The following is a 13,037-nucleotide window of genomic DNA, read 5'->3' on the forward strand; positions in this document are numbered from 1 at the left end:
AAGCCCAGGTGATTATTGCACAAGCTCCATATAATCGCTATTATAATGCAACATGGTTGCGACAGCCCTAGTCATAGGAATCAAACAGCAAGCTTTGCAATTTGCTGTTAAAAGTATAACTTACCACTGAATTTCTGGGTTTAAACAACAAATTTAGAAATTCAACCAAAAACTAAATTCATAACTAGATTCTGTCAACAACAATGTATTCCATGGACCACCGAATCACCCCTCCCCCGCTATATCTAGTTGTAATCATCTCAAAGCCACAATTAACAATGGGTTACATGTTGAACAGCTGCTTGCGAATTTAAGTTTCCCCTGTGATGAAAAATGTACTAATACACTGATTAGCAAGACCAAATGAGCTCTGCCTAATGCTAAAGCTTTAAAAAAATGTAACATAGTTTTTCTTAATTAGTCCTGCCTCATGGGATTCCACTGCTCAATTAAAAAAATAATATGCGTCATAGACAAAGCATACTGTATTCATTCAAGATACGGATGGGATTGTGAGAAATTTAACTGATTTAAACAGCAAGGATGAAAATTGAGACGACTGATTCAGAGTGCCTATGCAATGTAAACTGATTTAACATGTACTAGGTAATCTTGAAACGCAACAATCATTATATTTCCCTAACCCTAACCCCCTAACCTAACCCCTAAACCCTAACCCTAACCCTAACGCTAAACCCTAACCCAAAACCTAACCCCTAACCCTCTAACCCTAACCCAACCCTAACCCCTAACCCTAAACCCTTACCCCAACCCTAAACCCTCACCCCAACCCTAGACCCTAAACCCTAATCCCAACCCTAACACCTAAACCCGAACCCTAAAACCCCACCCTAACCCTAACACCTAAACCCCAAGCCTAACACCTAAAAACCCTTACCCCAACCATAAACCTCAACCCTAAACCCTCACCCCAACCCTAAACCCTCACCCCAACCCTAAACCCTCACCCCAACCCTAAACCTAATCCAGCCAGAGCCACCCGGTGTCACCTTACCTCATCTGTTCCTGTTACTCCACCATTCAGGGCATCCGCACCTAGAAACAACAAAAAATGGAGAATCAGATCATCATGGGTTCGCGACCCTAAGAATGGGAAAGAGTGATTGAACCCAGGGAGACTTATCCGAACATCAACACCTGTAAAACAGAAAAGGAAAACAGTTAATAAGGATTTGGAACCCAACGGCCATGAACCGATATATTATGGGTTCACATCCCGGACCTCAGTGAAGGGGTTTCGACCTGAGAAGGATCATAAGGATCTCAATGCTTACAAAAAAATATAGGATGGACATTGTAAAGGGGTCAAACTCCTGGGTATAATTCAAATATGTACAAAATATTGGATAAGGACAATGTTAACACAAATAAAGCTTTGTATAAGGAATAATTGTAAATAGTTTATATATTTTTTAAATAAATACGTTTCTGGGAAGAAGTTATATATAAAAAGATAATTTTTAATTCTAGAAAACTGTTTATTAGAATGTATTTAAATTTTGTTACTGTTTTGCCTGAACAAAAAAATCATAAAAACTTAAAAATAAAAATTATAATAAAAACGTTTCTTGACTGTTAATGTGTATTATTGCTTGTTAATAAATAATTATTATTCAGTTTATTTAAATTAAAAAACAACCTAAATAGACTTGCATTTTTCAAAAATTCAGTTGAAAAAGGAAAAAAGGGGGCGGGGCTTCAAAGCTCATATAAAAGCAGCAGCTCAGAGGGAGCACTCACTCTCTAACTGAGACACCTCTGAGCAGCTTAGTGAAGTTTACTGCTTTTGATAGCTTGTTCATTTTAGCATTTATTTAGATTATACAGCCCATTTTTCTTTTATTCCCCCTTCTTTATTTCAATTCCTTACTTTATATTTAGATTATTGATTAGAATATTTTATTTTAGTTTCTTAGGGCAGGTCAATGCCTGATGAAGGTTCTGTTATAAAACCGAAACGTTGCGCAACTGACTTGCCTGAAATAATTCATACTTATTAGATATATAGTTGATATATAGTTGATAATGGTTTATTTTGGGTATGACTCACACTCGGGCTACTATGGTCCGTTCTCCCAGCCTGATAGGCTGTTTAATTCTCATCCTAGACCCGAGAGGCGTAGGCCTCGGGCATATAGTGTGGGACGTAGGGAGGTTGTTTCTGAGAGGTATAGACCCCGGAACAACTCTCAAAACTACTATAAACCTAAACCAATAGGCAATTTTTGGAACAACAGGGGGCGCTCTACAGGGCACCCCCAGAATAAATCTGATTCTGGTTTTAGACCAATGACACATGGACCCCAACAATCCAGTATGGGGCCTAAAAGGGTTAATTCTGGGAGATACAGACCCCAGACAAACACCCAAACTCAACCACAACCTAGACCACTAGGTAATTTCTGGAACCGGGGACGGCGACGTTCCAGGCCAGCCCAACAGGGAGGAGAGCAGCAATTAACAGCTCCTCCTTCCCGGGTTGCACGCTCTGCTCCTGGGAACAATGCCTTGAAGGGACGGGACCCCGAAAGGCCGCAAGGCAGACCTTATAAAGGACCTAAGGGCAATGGGCTACAACCTAACAAACAGGATAACAATTATAAAAAGTTCAGTATTCTGGTGAAAAAAATATATGAATTACTGAGATCACACCATCACTTGGAAAAGATCTCTACTGTTACAGATGCTGAACCACCTACCTTCTCCCGTCTCACACAATTCCTCACTGGGGTGTTAAAGCCTGCCAAGATGATGTCACAGACCAGGACTCTCTTGGAGGGCAATGCCAGAAACTGGTCATACACTGCCAGACTGATCTTGCAGGACCATTATGAGCTGTGTATTGAACGGGAAAGGGAGGAATTAGTGGGATTGATTATTGCTGATTGGGAAGCGGCCTCCAAGATAGCAATAAAGTGGTACCAGAATAAATACAAAAAAAGACACATGGAGGGTCCCATAGAGAAGGTCAGGGCCTTTTTAGCGACTCTGGAGGTTGCACCTGGTAGGGGGAGGGAGCCAATACCTGGGACTCCACAGGATTGTGGATTATCTGATGGGGCGGGATTCCCGCCTCTTACTCATGAGAGTATTCCCCCTTTATCAGAGCCAACCATACCACAACAGCCGGACCCCTTACCTTTGCCACTGCCCCCTGAGACTAGAAAGGAGTGGCCCTTAGAAAAGGTCATGGCTCTTCTGATGACTATGGGGGACATACCTGACGGGGAGGGCGAACCGGTGGCTGGGACCCCACGGGAATGTGGGTCATCTGGTGGCGCTGTGTCCCCGTCCCTCCTTCAGGAAGGCGCTTCCCCCTCATCACACTGGGCCACGCCGCAGCGGCCCATCCCATCACCTATACCACGACCCCGTAGGAAGGCTAGCAATACGGTTGAGGGGTTGAAACCCATAGTACAGAGCCCGGCTGTTGTCCATTTACAGGATTTTCCGGACCTTTCGGAGATAGTATCTGGTGATGACACCATATCATATCTGGTGAATATAATTATTAAACCTGCGGATAAGGGAGGGGCGGTTGTTATAATGGATAGGGTAACATATATTAATGAGGCCTACCGCCAATTAAATCAGACACAATATTATAAGAGACTGAAGGAACCTCTTGGGCAAAATACTATTCTAGAGGTTAAAAGAATTCTCCAGAAATTACAGGATGAAGGTTTTTTAAATAGAAAGCAAATTACTTACCTGTCACCACCCGATGAGCCACGTTCCCGATTGTTTTACCTCCTGCCGAAGATCCATAAAGATCCAAAATCATGGAGTCTCCCTTTTTTAATGCCTCCAGGCTACCCTATTGTATCTGACTGTGGCAGCGACACCTATGCCACAGCAGAATACATTGAATACTTTTTGAACCCAATCAGCACCAAACACCCCAGCTATATCAAGGACACATATGATTTCCTTGAGAAAATCAGGAATCTCCAGCTACCTACCGACTGCCTGCTATTCACCATCGATATAGACAGCTTATATACCAATATTGACACGTCAGCAGGCCTAGCAGCGGTTAAGGAATGGTTTGCTAGACATCCAGACCCAAAGAGGCCAGATAAACACCTGATAGATCTATTGGAGATTAATCTCACCAAAAATGATTTTGAATTTGATTCCCAATATTTCTTACAAATTAAGGGAACTGCGATGGGGAAGAGGTTTGCCCCATCGTATGCCAGGTGAGCCGAAACGTTGCAACAACGGCTTGTTTACCTTGGATCCTTTAATCACTTTTATATTTTTTACTTATTATTTTTTTCTATTCCTTTCTTAAATTTTTTTTTTTATTTATTAAAAAAAACAAAAATAATATCTACACAAATTTATACTTACCTTAATACTTACTGTTGTGAAGTCAGCCTGACATCCAATTACTTCTTCAGGTTTTGATAAAATTCATATACCTGTTCAGGATATAAATGGCATTTTCAGATAGGGACGCATGGACGGTGGTGACCCGCAGACCCAGACGTGTGGATCGGGGCTCGGACTGGCCAGCACCCCGTCCATACCACCACTCACAGCGCCCTACGCAAAGGGAGACTAAACCTTCCTATGCACAAATTGTGAAATATGGCAGATACGGGAGGCCAGCTCCCACTTACCATGGAGATTTTCAGCAAAGGTCAAGTGGACCACAATTTTTTGAACCGCGGGTCCGATTTGGACCCGCACAGACATTTAATTCCAAACGTGGGTATACCGCGGAGAGACAGGACAGAGTGGGCACCAGGACACAAAGGGCCCCCCGGTCCCTGCAAAACACAAACCTTAACAATAACACGAGGTATAAACCAGAGACTAGGCCTCAGCGTTCCACAGACCCAGAGTTTGTGTTAAAAGCTCGGGCCATTCTTCGCATAATTAAACTGGTACATCACAAAGGTAATGTGGCACAGGGGCAGCTGCCTATGATTATGAAATTAGAAGGGTTTCTGGCTGAAACCATAAAACCGGCACTACCTAATCCCACAACATTAACCTTGGTGGAAGGTAATGCCAAATATTGGGCCCAAACCACAATGCTGATCCTCCGACAACATTATGAGGATGCCCTGGCAGTGGAGCTGGCAAAACTCCAGCTCTTTGCTTCCCAGGAGTGGGAAACTTGTTTTGATTTGGCCATTACATGGGCTAGGAGGGGGATTGGAAAGAGACTTAAGGACAAGACTATACATGAGGCACACACATTAGTGTCGACAGGGTCTCTTACATCCACTCCTCCCCCTAACTCTGAGGAGACTAATTTTATGACAGGGCCCCAGGAAAGCCCACAGCTCCTGCTCACTTCTCCACAGAACACGATTAGGAAAAGGATAGTGGTCCAGGCCCAAGTTCATGCTGTGACTACCCAGTTGTCGCAGCCTGTAACACCCTATCTGGAGTTGGACAGATCTACTAGAACGACCTCCACTATGACTGAACGCCATAGTGATTGGTCCCCTGTTCCAGACGACAGGTCCCATATCCAAACAGATGAAAAAATCCCCCCTGCCTCACCCTCCCCAGAACAAACTGACCCTGTAAAGCCACAATGGCTTCCACGGAACCCATCCCGTGATAGTCAAACCCCCGCAAGGTACAGGAAGATGATCTGATCCTATTGGAGGAACAGGAGGGAAGTGTTCAGGCTAGTCCGGAAAGTCCAAAGGTTGGATTGAGCCCTCGCACTGTCACTAGCCTGAGGGGAGCAACACAAGTCCGCTTGATTACCACTTCCTCCAGTCAGGAAGGTGATATTCAACTGTACAGACCTAATAGACATATTACCACAGCTAGGAAGTAGTGCTGGGTGATATGACGATATATATCGTGGAGACGATAGAAAAGTGTCTATCGTCCTATTTCTCTTCTATCGTTTCTATCATTTCTAACCTAATTTAATCAATTACTAAAGAAAATATTGCATTAAATAGGCTATAACAAATGTATGATAATGTCTTGTTGCTATGCAATGCATACTCTACCGTTTATATAAGTAATAATCATGAATAAAAATGAACTTTTTCGCAAAGAAACTCCGTCTTGTGGTTTTGCGACATGACGCTTTACGTTGTTGCGACATGCTTTATGCTAGTAAGTGAATGATGGAGAAGCAAGAGGTTGAAGATGAATGCCTGGAGTCGCAACAAACAAACTGTTATGCAGGCAGCATGCCAAGAAGTACTTTTACCGAAACGTGGGGGTACGTCAGTGATTTGGTTGCATTTTGGCTTCAAGAGCTCTGACACGGAGCAGAAGACAGTCATGTGCAAACTCTGTCAAAAGACTGTTTCCGCGCCCGATGCTAACACAACAAACCTCTTTTACCAATTGAAGAAGGTCCACGAAAAAGAATACGGGAGAATCGAAGAAATGCGACGTAAAGAAAGTAGTGAAACAGCCCAGGCAAGTGGCGAGAAAAAACACAGCCAGACTAAAATTAAAGTCTCATAAAAAGCACACCGTATGAAAAAACATCCCAGCGCCATAAAGAAATCACATGTGCCATCTTGCATTACATTTGTAAAGGCATGACCCCCGTGTATGCAGTTGAGAAGGGTAGCTTCCGAGACCTTGTCAAAGTCCTTGACCCGAGGTACGTTATGCCCAGTCGTAAGCACTTCAGTGAAGTTGAGTTGCCTCGCTTATATAACGCATGCCGGGCCGAAGTAGAGAAGGATGTTCACTGTAAAAAGTAATTGCTGAATCTACTTGTGGTAACTTTACTTAATAAATAAGCACCTGACCACGAAACGTGTTTAAGAACACTTTATATGCACGCATTTGTACACTTACACAAACGGATGGCAGGAGCTACATAACATGTGCCTTCTAGCATCGTAACCAAAACTTATTGAAAATAAACTAGACACCTGACCGGAAACTCTGTTAACATTTGCTGTACAAAAACTATACAGTTTTCCCACTAGGTGGCAACATTGACCCATACATACATTACAGATTTAGATTACAACATCCCTCCCCCTTTAAGTTTACAACTGCTTCACATTCTCCAGGTTACTTGTTTTCTCTATATACATAGAAACCATATTAACAATGTTAAATCTCTTGCATTAACTAACTATATCTTCTTCCAGAACTTAGGTGCATTATAACTGCACCTCTTTCTTAAAGGTTTAATCTATTAGGAGGTTTGCGAGGACGCTGTGATCTGCGCACAACTCTCGGTGAAACTTCGGTTATAATTAGTTCAGCGGTTTTGGAAGAATCTACTGGTATGGGTCCAACATTAATTGGTGTCTCCACTTCTGCAAGGGACACAGACATCTCGGTGTGCGAAGCTCTCTCTGGCTCCGTCTCAGGATCATTTTCACTTCCTGGGAAATGACTTAGAGATGGCAAGTTTGTATCACAGAGATTTTCAGTACGCGCATCGTAATCATGTTGTGTCCTCACGTGATCCACATGTCTGCGTACTACACGTCCATCCGCTAGCTGCACAACATATGAGACCGGACCACTTGGTTTTAATACAGTCCCTGATAACCATTTCTGACTGCTTGTTTTACTGAAATCCCTCACATAGACTTTATCCTCTGGTTTAAATTCTCTCTTATGTGCTTGCTGGTTGAATTTCTCCTTTTGCTTTTCTTGTTTTCTCTCCACCCTTGCTTCCATGTTAGGGCGCAGCAAATCCAACCTTGATTTGGGCCTGCGTCCCATGAGCATCTCGGCTGGTGAGCGTGCTGTAGTGGATTGTGGCGTGAGACGATACTGAAACAAGAAACGTGAGAGACGAGTACTCAGTGAACCTCCTGTCATCTTTTTCAGACCTTCTTTCACTGTTTGTACTGCTCGCTCTGCCAACCCATTTGAGGCAGGATGAAAAGGTGCTGTACGGATATGATGAACTCCATTTTGCTTCATAAACTCTTGGAACAGTTCACTTGTGAATGTGGTACCATTATCTGTGACAAGCTTGTCGGGGAATCCATGCACTGCAAAAATCTGCCGTAGTTTCTCTATTGTTACAGCTGCCGTGATGTTGTGCATTATGTGTGCCTCTATCCATTTAGAGTGTGCATCCACCATAATCAAAAACATTTGTCCCAAAAATGGTCCCGCAAAATCTAAGTGCAACCTAGACCAAGGTCTAGCGGGCCACTCCCATGGATGTAAAAGTGCAGGTGCAGGGGAGTTCTGATTCAGCTGGCATTGTCTACAGGACTTCACTTTGTTCTCCAAATCCTGATCCATTTTTGGCCACCATACATAGGATCTCGCTAAACTTTTCATTCGTGACACCCCTGGGTGTGCCTCATGTACTTCCTCTATGATCTGTGAACGGCCAGGGGGTGGTACAACAACTCTTGCACCCCAAAAAATGCAGCCTCCTTGCAGGCTTAATTCTAGCTTCCGTTTTGCATAATGTCTCATCTCCTCCCCCTCCAAAATACTTGGCCATCCATGCAACAGATACATCTTAACTTTCGACAACAACGGGTCCCGCTCAGTCCATTGACTAATTTGTTTAGCCTGCAGTGGTATGTCAGCTAACCATTCCAATGAAAACACAGTTTCTGGAGGTACAGGTGCAACAGCCGCAAGTTCAGGTAACGGCAACCGACTCAGGGCATCAGCATTTGCATTATCCACACCCATTCTGTACACCAGTTTGTACTGATAAGCTGACAATGTGAGTGCCCATCGCTGTACTCTAGGCGAGGCCTGTGGTGAAATGCCTTTCTTCTCTCCCAACAGACTTAACAGAGGTTTGTGGTCAGTGAAAACTGTGAATGTCCGACCATAGAGATACTGATGAAAACGCTTCACAGCAAAAACCACAGCCAGACCTTCCTTGTCCAATTGTGAGTATCCCTTTTCTGCTGTACTCAAAGTACGCGAAGCAAATGCAATAGGCCTTTCTGACCTATCGTCCATTTTGTGAGCAAGGACTGCCCCTACTCCATACGGGGATGCGTCACAGGACAATATGATCTCTTTGTCAGGATTGAAATGGACCAACAGTCTGTCTGAGTGTAACAGCTCTTTCACAGCCTTGAAAGCCTGCTCTTGCTCCTTTTTCCAATGCCATGCAGTGTCACCCCTCAGTAGCTTGTACAAAGGGGACATCACAGTTGAAAGGTCAGGTAGAAACTTACCATAGTAATTTACCATTCCTAAAAATGATCTAAGTTCAGTGATGCCTTTAGGGCTTGGAGCATCTTTTATAGCCCTGACTTTTCCTTCCACTGGCTTAAGTCCTTCCGATGTAATTTCATGACCCAAGTAAGTCACGCTTGGTGCCAGGAATACACACTTATCCCGCTTCAGCCTTAACCCAGCTCTTAAAAGTCTTTCTAAAACCTTTTTCAAGTTTGTTAAATGTTCTCCCTCAGTGGCTCCTGTGATCAATATATCATCCAGATATACAGCCACTTGCTGAATGCCTTGCAACACTATGTCCATAGTTCTTTGAAAAATCGCTGGACTGGATGCAACACCAAAAACCAGGCGGTTGTATTTAAATAACCCTTTGTGAGTGTTAATGGTTACATATTCCTTAGATTCATCCTCTAGCATCAGCTGTTGATAAGCCTGACTCATGTCCAGTTTTGTGAAGAATTTACCTCCAGCCAGGGTAGCAAACAGGTCTTCCACTCTTGGCAGTGGGTATTCATCCAAGGTTGAGACTTGATTTACAGTGAGTTTATAATCCCCACATATTCTCACAGTTTTGTCTGGTTTTAAAACTGGAACAATAGGTGCTGCCCACTTGGAAAATTGTACCGTTTCTATAATGCCCAGTCTCTGCAACCTCTCTAGCTCTTCTTCCACTTTGCTTTTCATTGCATAGGGCACTGACCTCGGTTTGAAAAATCGTGGGGTGGCATTTGGGTCAACATGCAATTTTACTGTCACCCCTTTTAAAGTACCCAGCTCATCTCGAAAAACATCAGAGTATTTCTGCAGAATGTCCTCTACAGTGCGTACAAATTTAATTTCTTGCCAATTTAACTGAAGTTTTCTAAGCACATCACGTCCCAAAAGGCTAGGACCGCTACCTTTAGCTACCACCAATCTAACAGCAGCTCTCTGACCTCCAGTACACATGTGTACGTGCAACTCCCCCAGATGTGGAATGGATTGCCCTGTATATGTCCTGAGGTTCAAATTTGTAGGTCTAAGTGTGGGAGGGTCTGACCTCCAAGTGCTTTTGTAGGTATCTTCACTAATGACTGATGTAGAAGCCCCTGAATCAATCTCGAAAGTAATGTCTTGTCCGTTTACGTCCAAAGTGGCGTAATAAGGTACAGGAGGAAAATCACCACTTCGTATTCCATACATATTGTAGGCACATGCCGATTCCTCAGCTTGATTCTCCAAATGATTCGTTGCTGCCCTAAACTGTTTTGCACTTTTCTGTCCAGGGTTGCGTTTAAACTTAGAAGTCTTACATTGTTTAGCTAAATGTCCAACTTTTTTGCAGGAATGACAAACACTCTCCTTGAATTTGCACTCGTTTGCATAATGCTTCCCCCCACAGCGAAAACATTCAACGATTTTAGGCTGTTTACCAGTCTCTTTCCGGACCTGATGCACCGTTGCTGCCTGTGAAACCGCATGTCCCCTCTGAATGTCTTTTGCATTACTGTCAGCCATTTCCATACCCTGAGAAATATCAAAAGCCTTCTTGAAGGTTAATGGAGGTGTCTCTCCCAGCAACCGTCTTTGAATAGCCTCATTATTAATACCGCAAACAAGTCTGTCCCGAAGCATGTCATCCAACACTGCTCCGAAATCACAGTGCTCCGACAACTGCCTTAGCTCCGCCACGAAGTTAGCCACAGACTGACCTTGCTTCCTGAAGTGACTGTGGAACTTGAAACGCTGGACTATCACAGATGGTTTCGGATTGTGGTGATTCGCCACGAGTTGGACGAGGTCGTCGTAAGGAATCTCTCCCGGTTTCCGCGGCGTGGCTAAATTCCGTATTAGCTTGTAAGTTTTAGCACCGCACGCACTCAAGAGAATGGAGCGCTTTCTGTCTCCATCAGAAATTCCATTTGCAGAGAAAAAGTGTCCTAACCTTTCTTCGTACTCTGTCCAATCCTCGGTTCCCTCCACGAATTCACCCACAGTCCCGAAAGTAGTCATCTTGCCAGCACTCCCTCCGCGCGAAAAAAAAATTCACCTCGTCGCCAAAATATGTGGTAACTTTACTTAATAAATAAGCACCTGACCACGAAACGTGTTTAAGAACACTTTATATGCACGCATTTGTACACTTACACAAACGGATGGCAGGAGCTACATAACATGTGCCTTCTAGCATCGTAACCAAAACTTATTGAAAATAAACTAGACACCTGACCGGAAACTCTGTTAACATTTGCTGTACAAAAACTATACAGTTTTCCCACTAGGTGGCAACATTGACCCATACATACATTACAGATTTAGATTACAACACTACTTAAGAAAAGCTTGTAAATTTAACTAACTGTGGAAAATTTGTTGATTTAACTTGATTAGATTAGTAGTGTGAACTTTTTGGTGGATGCAGTGGTTAAACTAAACAAATTTAGTACATAGTACTTAACACTGTTGAGTGTGTTAGACTGAAGGCATGTTCACACTGTGTGTTTATTATGTACATATGGGATATTTTCCAGCTTAGGTTTTAAAATGTACATTTATTTCAGCCAAGTTTCTATTTGCATAGAGACACACAAATCTTTGCTTTTTTTGTTTTTACCATGTGCGCGTGTTTGTGCGTGTGTGTGCACATGGTAAAAGGAGTAGAGACACAAATATTTATGTTCCTTTTACCATGCGCACGTATTTATTTATTTATGTATTCATTTGTTCATAGGTTCTGGGTCTTTTCCCCATTTGTGCTATAAAATAACCGTGAAAGCAGTAAGATTTAAGCTTATTGCCAAGACTATCAGCTGCGGCTGCTTCTCAATCTAACATATTTGTATGAACGGAGCTTGTTATATTTACTGGCCTATGGTTAAATAACAGAATAGCGCGAAACAACTCTTCTCACTCTTCTAATGTATTAAACGCGCTTTTGTCTCGCGCATGCGCAATACGACGGAACACAGGTGTTTGGAGACGACGTTGACGAAGAAGAATTTGAAAAGGCTGAACAGCACATTTTCGGGATGTGGTGGTACAAAAAATAAGTATGCTCGTGATGAGGTGTTTATAAACCCCAGTGTCATTGTATTACTCATTAAAAACTTAAATATAATTTCATTTGTTAGAGGAAAGAGGAAGATACATAAAAAGGCACTTTGAAGTAGTTTTATGTGGAATGCGACCAATGGCTTACTAGCTACGTTGCAAAAATCGATTTTTACTGAACACTCGTTTTATTCACAGCTATTTTAATCGATTGTAAGTTCATGGTTTATCATTAATGATGTGTAAAAAACCCGTGCGGCCTTCATGAACATTCTTTCTAGAACGTTCGATCCGCATGTGTAGTTTACATGGAAATGAACAACACGATGCCTGAATGAGGATATCTTAATTAACAAGCAAGTAACATATTTTGTGTTTTTTATTTAGTGTATGCTTATTTTGAGGGGTTAAATTCATGCAGTGGAAGTGTAAGTTTTGCTTGTTTTCGTGTGAAAAGAGGGCTCGGCTGTTGAAACACTACAGATTAAAACATGGAAGCTACACTAGAAGTACTCCAATTCCATGTCTCTACACAGATTGTCTGTGCTCATTCAAATCATTTAATGCACTAAGGGTGCACTTAACAAAAAATCATTCATATCAGGCACATGGCAGCCAATCAAGTCCATGTGATAACATCCCTTTGATATTTCACTGCCCACTTTGCAGTTTTGAGGAGCCCTGCACAGAGTCTCTTTTTTTTCTCATTTGCGGCAGCATCTCAAAAATCATGAAACGGTGCAGTGTCCATACAACAATTGCAATTTTGAGAGCAATGTCTACTCTACATTTAATTCCCATAAATGTAGAGAGCATGGAGCATTTGGTCAGAGGCAGTTGAAATCTGACATTCT

The 13,037-nt window shown here is 42.7% G+C and overlaps 1 protein-coding gene and 1 pseudogene across 3 annotated transcripts; both read right to left on the reverse strand.

Moving 5' to 3' along the window:
- LOC125746622 (F-box only protein 11-like) overlaps positions 1 to 13,037 on the reverse strand; it is a 61,920-nt pseudogene that overhangs the window by 12,095 nt on the left and 36,788 nt on the right.
- On the reverse strand, positions 6,783 to 11,349 carry LOC125746627 (uncharacterized protein K02A2.6-like). 3 transcript variants are annotated; one of them, XM_049020854.1, is made up of 3 exons: positions 11,078 to 11,349; positions 9,618 to 10,970; positions 6,783 to 7,761 (listed from the first exon to the last, which is right to left on the reverse strand). In XM_049020854.1, the coding sequence occupies exons 2-3, from the start codon at positions 10,765 to 10,767 to the stop codon at positions 7,667 to 7,669; spliced, it is 1,245 nt and encodes a 414-aa protein (XP_048876811.1). In that variant the 5' UTR covers positions 10,768 to 10,970; positions 11,078 to 11,349; the 3' UTR covers positions 6,783 to 7,666. The 3 variants fall into 3 exon arrangements, with proteins under 3 accessions (XP_048876811.1, XP_048876816.1, XP_048876803.1); XM_049020859.1 differs by having other exon boundaries at positions 10,566 to 11,349; XM_049020846.1 differs by having other exon boundaries at positions 9,618 to 11,349.

The sequence above is a fragment of the Brienomyrus brachyistius genome, chromosome 1 (assembly GCF_023856365.1).
Source record: "Brienomyrus brachyistius isolate T26 chromosome 1, BBRACH_0.4, whole genome shotgun sequence".
NCBI lineage: Eukaryota > Metazoa > Chordata > Actinopteri > Osteoglossiformes > Mormyridae > Brienomyrus > Brienomyrus brachyistius.